This window comes from Mytilus galloprovincialis, chromosome 7 (assembly GCF_965363235.1).
Source record: "Mytilus galloprovincialis chromosome 7, xbMytGall1.hap1.1, whole genome shotgun sequence".
NCBI lineage: Eukaryota > Metazoa > Mollusca > Bivalvia > Mytilida > Mytilidae > Mytilus > Mytilus galloprovincialis.
Window position 1 is genome coordinate 28,849,016 of NC_134844.1, and position 16,385 is coordinate 28,865,400.

The 16,385-nt window shown below is 31.7% G+C and overlaps 1 protein-coding gene and 1 long non-coding RNA gene across 3 annotated transcripts in view; one reads left to right on the top strand and one right to left on the bottom strand.

Annotated features, from left to right (window-relative positions):
• Nucleotides 1-16,385, bottom strand: part of LOC143084173 (uncharacterized) — a 74,773-nt gene that overhangs the window by 19,843 nt on the left and 38,545 nt on the right. Inside the window, exons 13-21 of the mRNA XM_076260582.1 lie at nt 14,439-14,565; nt 13,718-13,942; nt 7,181-7,390; nt 6,363-6,634; nt 5,257-5,407; nt 4,299-4,517; nt 3,724-3,877; nt 3,168-3,424; nt 2,780-2,806 (exon numbers count right to left, since the gene is read on the bottom strand). Of these exons, the coding sequence (XP_076116697.1) occupies nt 2,780-2,806; nt 3,168-3,424; nt 3,724-3,877; nt 4,299-4,517; nt 5,257-5,407; nt 6,363-6,634; nt 7,181-7,390; nt 13,718-13,942; nt 14,439-14,565 (1,642 nt within the window). The remainder of the gene's footprint in view (nt 1-2,779; nt 2,807-3,167; nt 3,425-3,723; nt 3,878-4,298; nt 4,518-5,256; nt 5,408-6,362; nt 6,635-7,180; nt 7,391-13,717; nt 13,943-14,438; nt 14,566-16,385) is intronic.
• LOC143082708 (uncharacterized) lies at nt 7,523-10,675 on the top strand. Of its 2 annotated transcripts, XR_012980454.1 has the most exons (3): nt 7,523-7,930; nt 8,934-9,002; nt 9,460-10,675. It is a non-coding gene; the product is annotated as an uncharacterized LOC143082708 (long non-coding RNA). The 2 variants fall into 2 exon arrangements; XR_012980453.1 differs by lacking the exon at nt 7,523-7,930 and having other exon boundaries at nt 8,495-9,002.

Here is a 16,385-nt window from a genome sequence, read left to right on the forward strand (position 1 = left end):
GGCTGCAGTGCAGGCGATTTGGTGTCACGATATCACAGTAGCATGGGTTCGAATCCCGGCGAGGGAAGAACCAAAAATTTGCGAAAGCAAATTTACAGATCTAACATTGTTGGGTTGATGTTTAGACGAGTTGTATATACATTATGTACACAGCCATGTATCACCATCATTGATGGCGATCCGATGGATACATCTGTTGTAGAGTTGTCACTGACTCAGACGTACTTATAAATATAATTATTTTCTGTGACTGTATATTACATTAATTTGTAGGATCCTTTACTAAAGATAAATTCCCAGCGAGGGAAGAACCAAAAAATTAGACGAGTTGTATATACATATATATATATATATATGTGCTTGATGAAAGGGAAGAGTCTTTTCCAATTGCATTTCTCTTTGTTCTGTGTATTTATTTATCAAACTTAGATCAGGGAGTAACAAAATTCCTCATAACACAATACAATCTTATTGAGGAAATACCATATGCGCTCTGCATGTCATATGCCTTCATATGTGGTACATGAAAACATGTCCTTTTTAGGCTATTTATGCTATTTTACACTGGTAAGTATTAGCTTATATCTCGAAGTGTCCTGTGATTGTCCCTTTTTTATAAATGTCAAAGTGATTTTAATTGTCAGGCATTCTATGACAGTAATACATGTTCTGATTTTGTGTTGGGATCTTGTTCACCATATCCCATCTCTGTTCCATTAAATCTTAATGGGTACCGTGTGATGGTATTTAGGTATTTATATAATAAGGCCAATTAATCAGACACCCAGTCCTAGCAGCAAGTTAAAAGATCCTTCCCTTTAGTGACGTCTGGCAAGGCTATTTAATCAAAGAGCAGATTGCTCTGAGGGATACGATTGCCGTTGTTTCGTTGACACATGTACATGTATACATGTAGCTGGATAATATTATTTTCAAAACTAATTCAACTGCACATGTAAAATAGTTACAAAATAGCCAATCCCAGATAAAAGTGTATGAACAATGCAATTAGGCCTATTGTGTTTTATTTTTGTACTATCAATTCCAAGTTTACTTTCCACAGCAGTCACTGAGACTCAGAGTGAGAGAAGGTATTTCACTTCGTATCTTATCACCTATTTTCCTACGTAAATTCTAGGAGGAACCCCATTCCTAACTCTTTAAATATTTAATTTCCTTTCGGTCAGTGATCATGACTCCTTTCCGTACACATTTATCGGTTTAAATTTCGATCATTTTTAATATAATACACTTTATTGACAGAACGAGCTAATACTCAACGTATTGTTTTAATTCAGAATTCACGGAAGTTACTTCCAGAAGGGAGACAACTGGAAACAATAATATGGAAGACTTCATTTTGCCTGAAGGGGTGTTCTACGATGTGGACTATATTTATTTTCATTTAAATGATGCATATGATTTAAAATTATGCAACAATAATAACCTTCAATAGCAGACATACATAGAAAAGATCCCATGAGTTTAAAATTAATTAATTGAGTGGGGAATCCAGAGCAACCATTCAATTGAAAACCCCTCGAAGTCAAGAAAACTATACGCATGCGCATGCGCATAATTTCAAAAAAAAAACTGGAGCAAGAACGTATATTAAATGTTTATTAAACGACCTAGATAGTTCTCTATTTCTTTATGGAAGTACAATCTCAAATATCAGTTTCATAAAGGTAAAATATAAGAAAAACTCCACTTCAGTTCTTATATGACAGAAATAGATTTATCGGAATTCAGAGAACTCTCGCATTTTATCAAACTGGGAATTCCCTCTAACGTGTTTCTAAATTTAGAAAAACACTAAATATAAATACTGCGTAATTCTGATTTTCCGTGTTGTTAAAAACACGCATATAAGTCAAGGGAATTATCAAACATGAAGATTATGAAAAGAACATTATAGGAAAGTTGTTAAAGTTCAATCCCTTTGTTTGTTTTTACCTTTAAAGCAAGACAATCATAAGAATCTGAGATGTTCCTTAATGTTTAGAATAAAACGATTGACGTGAGGGCAATGCTCTGAGCCACCAGTATAAGTCTACAGATTGCTTGAAAGCAATCGTATCCCAAAAACAAATCTGGGATGCCAGGAAGCCTTGCCAGACGTCATAATTATTTGGACTAGTACCTCATATGTGTAATGGAACTCAAACAGCCCCTTTCGACGGGTTTCAGACTTTCTGATCAACACTTGAACCAAAGTTGACCCGCCGTCAACCTCACTGAGTGTCTGAAGTTGTCAAAAGATCTCAAAAATAATTTTCATTTTTATTATTCATGACTGTGATGTTCATTTTGTTCAACCGCTAGATTTACACCGAAAATCTCCAACAATTAATGTGTAAATCTAAGTAAGTATTATAAAATCGTATCTGGTCCTCCATTTTCAACTGGTTCCTTTTCACCGCATTAGATCATGATGAAACGTTGACTGAACAGGGAACCGCCTTTCAACTGCTTCCTTTTCACCACATTAAATCATGGTGAAACATTGACTGAACAGGGAACCGCACGGGATTTTCGAATCCACTCCGAGGGTATTCCGACTGGAAGAAGAAAGACCGATCTTTTCTATCATGTTTTTATTTTTATATGTACTTCTTCAAACAGAAAAGGGGCGGCGGAATTAAAAAAAATCTTCAAAATCGTTTTTATTTTTATTTTAAATCGTGAAAAACAGGGTAAACCAACAAATAAAAAAAAAGTGGCCTTACTTTGACAATTTCTAATTTCAAATGAATTTTGAAATATGAATTATGCTCACCTTCAAGGGAATATCTGTCGTAAAATTCTGAAACAAAAAATAAAATATACTTGACACAAAATATCTTATTTCTAAAATTTTCATTCTCAAAGGCATAAATTCAGTACATGTATATCTAAAAAAAACTATTATAATCATTAACATTGACCCTTTTTTGTCTACTTCTACATATTGCATGTTCTTGCATAGTGAATAAAAATTTATATATAATTATTTCTCTTCCACTCTCCATGGACAGCAAGGTAACAGAGTAAATTTATAAATTTTTATATGCATTTATCAGTGCGGTACTTGAAAAATGTTCAAAAAAGATTTTAGTTTTGAGATACCTTTATCTATTTGTCACATTATTTTTACAGTAATAGACTTCCCACTGACTATTTTGTACCTGAGAATCAATATCTAGAACAAAACCTTCAGCTGGTAACTGAACATCATGGATATATGGACTGGATGCCTGTATAGAAGTTAACCCAGCTGTGTTGGTTACTTTGATAGAAATGTAATATGTGTGATGTCCATGAAGGTACCAGTCTAAATCAATAATTTTTACTGCTGTACAAATTGGTGGACTGGTAATTAAACAGCCACCTCCCTCTTTAAGGGGGATAAAACCTTGGATATCAGTGCTGTATTTTTCATGTCCTAAAATTAATAATGTATTACATTTGTACCACAACACATCATTGTTATATCAAACAAAAATTTGCTAATCTTATCAACATCAATGGTTAACTAGTTTTGTTTTTAAATATTTTTCACTAATCCATTATAAGGTATTTTAAATAATCTAGGTGACAGAAAAATAAATACATTTAGTTCATTATACACTCCCTCTCTCTATACATAAGGAATATTTTTCTCCTCAATTTGAGCTTATTTCTTTTCATTAAGTTTCCTTTAAGAGTTTGCCCTTTAAAATAGAGCACTCTTTGTCCACTTACCAACAGAAAATTCATAGTCCAAGTCATAGAATTCTTCACTGTCAACAAATGCATCAGATGCCCATGTGGCTAACAGATAGTCCCCAGATAATGTCAGACTTATAGACCCTGTAAAGTCTGGTGGTGTGGTGTCAACAAAGCATGGTCCTATGGACTATATAATACAATGAAACAAATATACAATTGATTATGTATAACTGTGAAAATAAGCATGCAATATTATAATTCAAGATTTAAAAGTCTTTCAAGGTTAAAATCATCATAAAATTGTATTGTCAACCATGGTGAGGCCACAGTTGACACTGTCTTTTCCTAGGATAACAAACTGCTTTTTTACCCTATCATAATTTGTGTTATTGCATCTCTTTAACTGAAGGTTCTATATCTGTTATTACTGTCTATTAGATTTCAATGTCTGGCACAACCATCCATTTTAAATAAAGCGCTCAATTAATCAAGCGTCTCCGTGACGGATATATTATTTGCCAATGAATATAGTAGATTATTCCCTTCGTATTAACCTATCAAAATAAGGCATTATCATATGAATTATGATAATACATATTATCACTTACTATTATTCCTTCTTTATTGGATTTACTAATTGTTTTAATAACAATGAAGAACCTTGTGCCATCAGGTATACTACTATGCCTGATAAGATAGTGAGCATGCTGTTTTGTAGACTGAAAGGCCAACAGATCAGGAGCAGAACTTCCTGATGTAGAGGACAATCCAACTTCATAGTCATAAATCTGTCCTGGTACTAAAACTGGTATCCAGGATATCTCCATCTGGAATAAAATTGTGTGATGTAATTCTACATGTAATTATGCATAAACCTTCAAGTTCTGACACAGTATGCTTCATAAGTATAAAAAGTACAACTTTTAATAGACAATGAGTTCCAGCAGCAAAATTATCGAAACAAATGAGTTAGAGGAACACCAGGACCCAGTTGTTCAAATTCCAATATGCACTTTTTTGTGTTGCGTAATGTCATACATGAAAACAAACACAATTACTTTTTTGAAAAAGGGCACAAACAACAGTTTTTAATTAATTAATTATTCATTCACATATCATTTATTATAGTTGGTAGCATTATTTTGTTTATTATGGTTGATAGAATTATTTTGTTTATTATGGTTCACTTGGATAGCATTATTTTGCTCATTATGGTTGATAGCATTATTTTGCTTATTATGGTTGATAGCATTATTTTGTTTATCATGGTTCACTTGGATAGCATTATTTTGCTTATTATGGTTGATAGCATTATTTTGCTTATTATGGTTTACTTGGATAGCATTATTTTGCCTATTATGGTTGATAGCATTATTTTGCTTATTATGGTTTATAGCATTATTTTGCTTATTATGGTTGATAGCATTATTTTGTTTATTATGGTTCACTCGGATAGCATTATTTTGCTTATTATGGTTGATAGCATTATTTTGTTTATTATACTCTTGATATTTTGTATAACTGCTGGATGCTCTGAGCTGAGTAAATATGTCATTAAAATCTTACCATAGAAGACTTTGATAGAGTGATTCCTATATTACTTGGTGCTCCAGTTGAGTTTTGACAAAACACAGTACCATTCACTTCTACTACAGTACCATTATCATACTGTTCCAATGGGTAGAGGTCTATATCTGGTATTAATGTTGCCTTGTCTCTGTAATAATAAATTGTTATCAGAACAAAAACTGTAAGCTGGTCAAACAATTAATACATTTATTCAGTTTTAACATGGTGGTATTTGGGTGGAATTACTTCGTAGAGGAGCCAAGGTGTATATGAATTGCTGGACCTGACTGGTATGCACTAACATAATTAATTAAAAGTAAACTGACATTTATTGAAATGTCAAAAAAAAAAAAACACCAAAAGAAGATGATGTTAACATGTTTAATACATTCAGAAGTATATTGTCCCTTATTATACCTTACGTATATTTCAAACAATTCTATTGGGTGAAACATAATCACGTGACATGGAATAATTCAGTTAATTTTCATTCAATTGCAAGGAAGGACGAATAACCCTAATAAATTTACACCAGCGGTGAATAACCCTATTATTCACAGGTGAATAACCTTTTGAGTTTGTTTATTTGTACTTGAGTTACCTCCCATAAAAATGACGTCACAAACGTAAATAAACAAAATGGCAGCGTTCACGTTACACTGGAAGCCCATCGAGAGACGAGGAAATACGGCATGTGGACATAAATAGAGCTGAGAGTGGCAGCAGCCGATGATGTCTCTTATAAACGGTCCTTTTCAGGGCAATCAATATTTTACAAAAAGATTCTACTTTTGTTGTATATTCGGGAAAATCGAACACAAATGTATTTTCAAACGTCAGTCTGTGTGTTATGTTAAAAATATAGACTACCAAGTGTTCCAAATGCACTTCCACTGTTAGTTCAGTATAATAAAACAATTGTGGCCCCTTAGAATCGATGAATATCCAAAATTGTCAACCCTCAAAAGTTATTTCACTTCGGGCAGCGCCCTCAATGAAATAACCTTCTCGTGTTGACAATTTTGGATATTCACCTCTTCAACGGGCCATAATTGTATATTATTCTGTACCGAATGTTGGCATTTTTTTATTTGTAAACTTACATACATTCTGTTGTTGGATTGGAAATAAGTCTTCTTTGGCGATCTGATCCCAGAATATAATATTTTGATGTGTCCTTTATCAATCCTCCTTTAATTATTGCATTCTCAACAGTCACTTGTTCAATGCTTGGTACAGAAGTATCTATTGTAACACCATCAGAACAGACTGGGTCGGAGGGTTCCAATGCTCTGTTATATGCTATAACAGTGAAGTAATAAGTTCCCTCTGAAGTTAATGTTTCACTAGCATAAGTGTCATATGTTTCTACAACCTACAATATTAAAACCATAGGTAAAAATGATTTTGTACAATGTGTCACATAAGTCCACCTGTTTATTTTTTTAATTGGAAATCTTGTGGAAAGTCTAAAAAACATTAATAATCAACATGATAATGGTAACAAGATTTTGGTATGTGACCATGATATTGTGAGAACTATACACAAATTTGATTAAAATTCTGCTAAAAATTGTTTATCAGCATTCAAAATGTTTTTGCTGACCTTTTGAAGCTGTTATAATTTATCATATACTACAAGGAATTGCCCATTGTAAGGGATTTTTGAAAAGATTAAGAAAATAAATGTTCAAAAGGAATTTAAAAATTTCAGATTTTTTTGCAAATCCAAAAGAGACACAATAATTTACAAAATTAATGTTTTCATGGAACAATTAAGCTGTTAACATGTTTATAATGACAAAAATCAAAGATATAGGTTAAGGTTTACTGACAGATATATTTCGGTTGCAGGTTTAAGTTTGTTCTATATATAAAAAAGACTGACACTCATACCACATCTTCTTATATTTATACATACATTTGGATGAGTAAGTTCCAAATCAAAATCCTCTTTATTTGCACAGTTACTCCCAACAATATATTGATAAAAGAAGACCCCACTTTCTCTGTCAAAGAACTGGTCCCAATAAGCTCTGATGGTCAGTTCCTGTTGATAATCTATTTCTGGACTACCAACAATACCATCATGGACCACACCTGCATGTGGGGGACTGATATCAATTGTTATCTGGAAAATAGAATTACAAATTACTACAATTAAGTACCAGGATAAAAATACCTGATTGAGGGGGGATTGGAGGGGTCCTGATCCCGAAATCCCGGGCTTAAAACCAAGATATCTTGAGGTCCCAAATTTACGCGGGTAGGTTAATGCGGTTTCAAATAATTTTTTACAATTTTGGGTGATTGCATCGAAATCTCATCTATTACGTCATTTTCGAAACTATACGAATTTTGATTGGCTAAATCGGACGTTGGGAGAATTTGCTATAGAGTGGTGATTTTTTGGCTTCACCGAGGTCAAAGATTTATCAACTTGTTGTTTTTCGACAACGGCATTGCGACATTAACAATATCTTCATACATGATCATTGTTCCCTTGAACACTTACAGTTTTAAGTAAGAAAATCGCCAAAAACTAAGATTCATCAACGTCAATGTTTAGCTTGTCACGTCACAGTCATTATTATCAGCTGTTGAGCACCTTGTCAAAGAAGTCGGCACATGGAAATCACAATGGAAAGGTGGATTTAGCATACATTTTGAGGTAAATACGATGTAAATTGTAACTCTTTATCACCGGTACCCATTTCTTCTTATTGAATTTGTTGAAGTGAATCAAAACATTTATAATTCGTCATTTATTTGGATAACCGACGACGAAAACCGTTGACCTATGAATCAATCAACGAATCAATAAAGTTAGCTAAATGGAAACAATTAATGCTCGGAGAAAGATTGTTTTAATATTAGTTTTATTAGACTTGATTTTTCCCAAGCTAACTGTTACATAATAATTACAACCCCACCCCCCCCCCCCCCCTTAATTCCCCCTTGGTTTAGTGTATGCAATAAATTAAAACTATTCATTTTTACTTTGGTAGTAAATTAAGGGGTGCACCCCCTATATTATCATACCCAGTCTACCTATCCTTAAGCTTAGTCATTTTTTGTTTATACTTTTATACACCACCTACGCAAATGAACAGTGTTGGTGTTTTTACATTTAAAACAGAGAATGACATTATTATTTTTTTTCATTGTGATTTAAGCATAAATTTTATTAAAATAAAACATGGATTTGTTTCACAAATAGTATTTATATATCCATTGTCATTTCTAAGTTTATAAAAAATACCAGAATTTATAAATGCATGTTCAAACAAATAAAATGTACTATTATTAAAGTTATATTTCAGTTATCAGGCTACTGAGATTTTACAAAATGAGAGAATTTGCTCATCTCAGTTAATATATTATCCAATTTAATTTTTAGTAATAGACATGAAAATTTTAAATTGATCACCACTTTCATTCAATTGACATAAAGACTATTGATTACTTGCAGGATTTGCTAATCCAAATAAGTGACTTTAAAAGGTGTCAATCTACATTGATGTAAATATTTCAATATCATACAGATTAAATACCTAACAGTTTTTTTTAAGTATCTCCTTTATTGCCTATTTCCTACATGTTTAACAAAAAACTTTTGGTGTGTTTATTGCTTTAAAGTTTTGACTATGCAATTTTATATTTGTCTTTTGCAGAATTTGTATTCACTGTTTTTTTTTTACTGCTTCCAAGTGAGTTGACATGTAGGAAGTCTGCATTTTGATGTAAGCATTCAAATATTATATTATTGTTACTGACACTTTAATATTTTTTAGTCACATGAACATGATGAAGTGATATGAAAGCTATTTTAAGATTAATTGCTTATGAGTTTAGATTACTCTGTCTATTATTTATGTGTTAAGAAAGTAAACAAGCATGGCAATTATTTTATTACAAACATGTAAGTTTACTATTAGTTTTACCAACCCCTGCTGATACTAAGGGCTATAGCTATTAAGCTTACTAAAATTTGATTATATTGAAGTTCTCTTTTTGTATCAGAATAAGAATATAAATAAGATAATTGTTATGTTCAAAATATTAATAACAGGGCACATTAAGAGCATATTATTATATAAATCAAGTTCAATGATTGAAGTAATAGATATTATGCATATATATAGCAATGGGGCTTATAAATTAATTATATTGTGTATAATAATATCATTTGTTTTGCAGGATTTTAAGATGAATGAGAAACAATGGCTACTTCCAATACAATAGCACAATTGATAAAATGAATAAGACACAAGGACTGCACTTTTCATTCTAAGGAAGATCAACAAATGATACCCAAACAAGGATATTATTTTCATATCAGATTCCTGTACATGAGATATAAAGAGAAAATTCATTTTCCTGAAAAGACAACTCTTTACTTATACATATGTGTGACAAAATTAATGGAATCAAGACTGTTTTAACTGTGCTAAAAGGAATACAAATTAGAAGTTAATTGACTGTATTAACAAAAAGTGAGAAAAAAAATTTACTGTATGAAAAAGCAGGTTCAGGAAAAGGAAATATATTGAAATGAATGAATAACTAACTGCAATGATTCTGGAACATGTGTTAGTTCATGATCAAACAAAGGAAAAATTTATAAGAAAGTGGAATACATATGTGATATTGTGTCCTAATTATGATCACTGAGGAGAGGATGTTTCACAGAACTTTTACTTCATAAATGTGTCACTGTGTACAAATTGTGATTTCATTCAGTGGATAAATTATATTTAGCTGTGCTCCATGGAATATTAAAATCAAAATCATTAATAGTGTTTATTAATAATAATGTGAAACAAAAGCAAAAGTGTTAGGAATGATGAAATGTTTTCACATACAAATTAGCATATAGATTCATCAATAGGAACACTCATTCCCTAATTTCAATGATTGTGAAACATGTTTTATAACAAAAACAAAAAAAATCTGTTATTTGGTTATGATGGTAAGTTGTGACACATTGAAAAACATACCACATGAAGTAAAATAAGTCATGTTAGCTGCATTTAATACACAATTTCAAATCAATCAATCAGTGAATGTATATTTTAAATTACTTGGGTTAAATGAAAAACTTTAAGGTTTTCAGACACTGATCATATATATATATTCCCTTACAAAAACATTCACACCCCCTTTTCAGAAAGTACCAAATAATGCTTATTGAGGAGCAATTATCAATATTAATTCAATTATCTAATTACATGAAGCTTTAACTGATGATAAATATTATAATAACTTTTCTTATTCAGTTCAACATGATTTAAACTGATGTCTGCTAGTTTTATGCTGTTTTATCCTTAAAAATAAACACCTCATTGATGGTTAGCATTGCAATTATAAAAGATAATATATTATATTGATATTAATAAAATATAGATAATCAAAACAGTTGTCCAAGTTCATGATTTTTCTAATTTATACAGATTTAGGCCACAGATTCATTAATTGGGATCTGAACTGGGGGGTGAGGGGGTTGTCAATTAGTTGCTATGAGAATTTTTCTCTATTATTTTTATTCAAATAGCATCTTTTCTTTACCCTGCAAAATTATTATTATATATTCTTTAAATAAACTTTACACCCTATATATACCTATATTTCTGTTTCCTGTACCTTAAAAAAGAGATTACAGCTAATTTCCTACAGCATGTAGAGCAAGACTTAGGTTACCTTGCTTGCTTTGTTTGTATATTGTACAATAATAATTTAGATAACATCCAATTGAATTTCACTATAATATTTACAGGTTTAAGTTTGCCTATATTTATTGTTTGAAGATGACAATCTTAAGTGCTTTAAGCTTTAAGCCTGGGTAAATATTTATACAAACAAGACAAGCAAGTCAACCAAAGTTTTACTCTACAAGCTTTAGGAAATTAGCTATAAAAGAAAATATTCTGCAAATTTATAAGTTACAGAGATAATGGTACATATATACATACATAGAATAAATACATATTTTGGAGTTTTAAGTATGCTTGAATGAGACACAGAATATTCATTGAATGTGTACATGGTGTATAAAGGGTATGTGTGAAAAAAATGTTGCAGGATTTAAAATATAATTAAATTTCCATTAGCTCTTGCACTATCATATTTGGTATAAATTGATTTAATAGTCCCATACTTACTGACCATGGCACCATAAGTTTTTTTGTTATGAAATCATCATCTATTTTTCTTAAAGTATGTTTTCTATCAGCATGTGGTAATTAAATTTATTGAGAGAGAGAAAAAGCAGGACATTGAATATATATTTCAAGCTGTCATTTATATATGGTGTGATTGCCACTATGACCAACGACTGAATAATGTACAGTGTATGGGTCTGTATGATTTATGAAGAATGAGCAAGATTCATGATTTTATTGTACACTCTAAAAGTTTACACTGTTACAAGTGGCAAAACCCAAACATGAGAGGCACCTCACCTGACAAAATAGAATGCAAAGAGCTATCTGATTGATTGAATGGTGTTTAACGACACTTCCCACACTGTTGTGCGAATACACGGAGGTCATGTTTTATTGGTAGATAAAGCTACAGTGTCCGTAGAAAAATTCAATACATAATTTTTTTGCCAAAAAATACCAAACAGAAAGAAAAGGGGCTTCATACCCCAAGCCGATGTGTAATTATAATCATTCTGATCTATTCTCCGAGTAAAATATATATATTTAAATAGTTTGTTTCCTTTATTAAATATTTGGTTATGGAGAAGATGCAAAAAAAGTACATTTAAATAAAGATCAGCAATAATTTCCCGATGACTGAAATTTTTATTTCTGTTTACAGAATTACTTCCCTTTGAAAGTCACTTGTGCGTTTGTAAACAATGTCGGACACAAAAAATTGTGAAACACGTTAACTTTGACTCAAAAGTGCTAGCGTGTAGAAATGATGAATTTTTGGGTCAAGTTAACGTACAGAAAGCTGAATATTAATATTTTTCGAAAACTGCTACTCGGTTCATGTTGTTAATACCGTTTAAGTGTTAGACGTTGTAATATCTGAAGGTCAAAGTATTTTTGGCACAATTCAGTCGAAAATCTCCGTTTATGTATTTAATCTTTTTATTCAAAGGAGGCGAGTAGCACTTTTCTAATACTTTGGTATATAAGCTATCCACAGATAACAATATTTAGAAAAACAAGACTGTCTACACGCTAGCACTTTTGAGTTTACTGTTTTCACGTTTATAAATAGATTTTGAGTGTCACGTGATAACCACGTGATAATTTGAGAATGTTATTTTTGAAAACGAAAATTTATATTGTCAACTTACTAGCAAAACTAAAAAATATAACAAATTACACTATAAATGAGTCAAAAAGTCTTTTTATTAAAAGTCGAAATTTAAGTATCATTTTTTCATTTTTTCGAAAATACAGCATTAACATACCCGCGTAAAGAAATTTAAATCCGGCATCCCGAAATTCAAAAAAAGAATTCCAAGATCCTAAAAGGATCAATTCTGTAATCCTGAGCTTAAACACAACTGATCCCGATGATGATGTTCCGAAAAATGTCATGCCCCCTCATGATTTCATTTGTCTCAACAGATTATTTATCACATGAACCTGAATACAAGTCAATTCAATGTTTTATTACAGTTTCATTACTCAATTTGTTCAATCGATATCATAAATTTAAAACAATACAACATAAAATGAGAGCTATTCTATTCAGAATTATAAGACTCTATTAAAACGCATAGATATACTACATTTAAACAATATAATCTGAATAGGTTAACAAATGTATTGATGTTCCTTTGCATAAGAACGATTTCTATAAGACACAGCTCATGCTAAACATAATGTCCCAAATTTCACCCCTTTAGATAATGTCAGTCATTCATGTTTATTGTCCATTAAGTAATAAAAGAGTTTCTGTCTAGGCTTATATGTTTCAGAAAAAGGGAGAAGGTTTGGTACCATTAAAACATTTAATCCCGCTGCAAATGTTTGCACCTGTCCCAAGTCAGGAATCTGATGTACAGTTGTTGTCATTTGTTTATGTAATTTATACGTGTTTCATGTTTTTTAAATAGATTAGACCGTTGGTTTCCCCGTTTGAATGGTTTTACACTGGTAATTTTGGGGCCCTTTATAGCTGGTTGTTCGGTGTGAGCCAAGGCTCTGTGTTGAAGGCTGTACATTAACTTATAATGGTTTACTTTTATAAATTGTTATTTGGATGGAGATTTGTCTCATTGGCACTCATACCACATCTTCCTATACATGTATCTATAATACACTAACTATTTTACCTTCTTGGTGAGGAGTGTGGTAATATTAGTGTTGTAAGTTACAGATATTTACCTTCTTGGTGAGGAGTGTGGTAATATTAGCTTTGTTAGTTACAGATATTTACGTTCTTGGTGAGGAGTGTGGTAAAATTAGCTTTGTTAGTTACAGATATTTACCTTCTTGGTGAGGAGTGTGGTAATATTAGCTTTGTTAGTTACAGATATATCTATGTGGTAATCATAATCATGAACACCCTTGTATAAGTTGTGGACCAGTCCTCCATGTGCTTTTATCTCTGGTTTCACTTGGAAATGCCTATGATAACATCCCATGAACGGTGTACAGTAACAGTTAGCTCCCCTTGCATAGGATTTATACATATTTTCACACTCTTCCAATGCCTGAATTACATAATAAAATTCCAATAAAAGAAAAATTAATGTTTTTTGAAAGAAAACTGATTTGTAATGAGCAGAAAGAAAACAACCCTATTTCAGGTATCTGCCTATATGAAACTTTGGTATGCATTAAACAAACCAATACAATAAATACAGGCTTGAGTGTGCTTATATTGCAATTTTTATATAATTTATATTTTCATAGGGATATAAAAAAAAATGCTGATTGCTACAAATTTTCAAACTTTTCAGAACTTATAGAAATAAAATATTTTTGACCATGAAATTCCAATGAAAAGTTTTTTGCTATGAATACCCAGAATATTTGTAATGCAAAACATGTTTAGACATTTCTGCAATGTGTATACCTATCATGAATAAACAAAATTCTATTTTGAATTGTCACTGAAAAATGAAATGGAATGAATAACTTTTAAAAAATGACATTATTCAAGAGATGAAACATACTTGACACATCATGACTTGATATATAACTTACATCCGCCCCTCCTTGAGTTATAATATCTTCATGACCATGTAAGACTTCAGTACCACCATACTTGTCATATAGTTTCCAATAAATAGAATCTAAACCACTATGATCATCATAAGCTTCCCATTCAATTCTGTAGAAAATAACACATGTACATACTATTTGGTTTTCTGGTTGTTGGATTTGAAAGTCTTTTTAATATTCATTTTAAGAAGTCACTGAGATGAATGAGGACATGCAAATAACTCATCAAAAGGTCTAGCTATGGGGAAGGTCGTAATTTCTGTATTTCTGTCTCATTACTCTCTTTTATGTAAACCCCAACCAGAACCTCATCAATCTTAAATTGTATTGTTTTTTCAATTCAAAAAATATCTCGCAAAGATGACCTAAAACGAATTTGGCTATTCTTTTAAGCCCATCTGGTCAGACGGAAACCAGGTTGAAACAGAACAAAAGAATCGAAGCTCTTTGTTAGAGAAGGTGATAAATACTTACTGTAATGTTTACTATAGTAACAAAAAATTTAAAAGTTAATTGAAACAAATACAAGAGGCTGTCACAACGACAGCAAACCGGATTTATTTACATTTATTTGTGTCCTGGCAATATCACAAGAACCATTACTGATGAATGGTGAAAGTGAAAATCATCAATATCAAATTTGACCTCTATTTTGTCATCAGTATCAACATTTTGAAATAATAATATTTGAAAAGCTTAGATTGAATGGTTCATGAGTAAATGCAACAACGTGAATGGAAACGTCATTTTACGATCTTTCAAGAACCATAACTCCTGAACAGTAAAAATCAAAATCGTCATTATGGAACTTGACCTCTATTTTGTCATCAGTAACAACATATTAAAATTTCAAAAGCTTTGGTTGAATGGTTCATGAGAAAATGCACGGACACGACGGGAAACACCATTTTTCAATCTTTCAAGAACCATAACTCCTGAACGGTAAAAGTCAAAATCGTCATTATTGAACTTGACCTCCATTTTGTCATCAGTAACAGCATATTAAAATTTCGGAAGCTTTGGTAGACTAGTTCATGCATAAATGCACGGACACGACTGGAATCTCCATTTTTCAATCTTTCAAAGAACCATAACTCCTGAACGGTAAAAGTCAAAATCGTCATTATTAAACTTGACCTCCATTCTGTCATCAGTAACAACATATTAAAATTTGGGAAGCTTTGGTAGAACAGTTCATGAGTAAATGCACGGACACGACTGAAAACTCCATTTTTCAATCTTTCAAGAACCATAACTCCTGAACGGTAAAAGTCAAAATCGCCATTATTGAACTTGACCTCCGTATAGTTGTCAGTAATAACATATTAAAATTTTAAAAGCTTTGGTTGAACGGTTCATGAGTTAATGCACGGACAACATTTGATTGTCGCCTTTCAAGAACCATAACTCCTGAACGGTAAAAGTCAAAATAGCCATTATTGAACTTGACCTTCGTATAGTTGTCAGTAATAACATATTAAAATTTTAAAAGCTTTGGTTGAACGGTTCATGAGTTAATGCACGGACAACATTAGATTGCCGCCCGCCCGCCAGCCCGCCGTACATTCCCAAATCAATAACCGACATTTTTGTCACAAAAATCCGGTTAAAAATGACAATTTTCTTCTCAATTACGAAGTGTTCTATTTTAAAAACACCATTTGCATAAGGTTTCAATCTATCTTTTACATAGTTAAGCAAAACAATTAGATATCAAGTCAACGACATGGGTATCTCAAGTTGGATGTAGAAAATGCCTAACCTCCGATTTTTTTAAAAAAATTACCACGGACGGAGAACATATTAATCTATTAGTTCAGTGATTTTCGTGTCTGCCCTTCCATTATGTGACCCAAGAAAAAATTCTAAAAAATGGGTAACAATTGTATCGAAAAGAGAAAATCGAGTGCACCTTTTTATGTTAGGGTG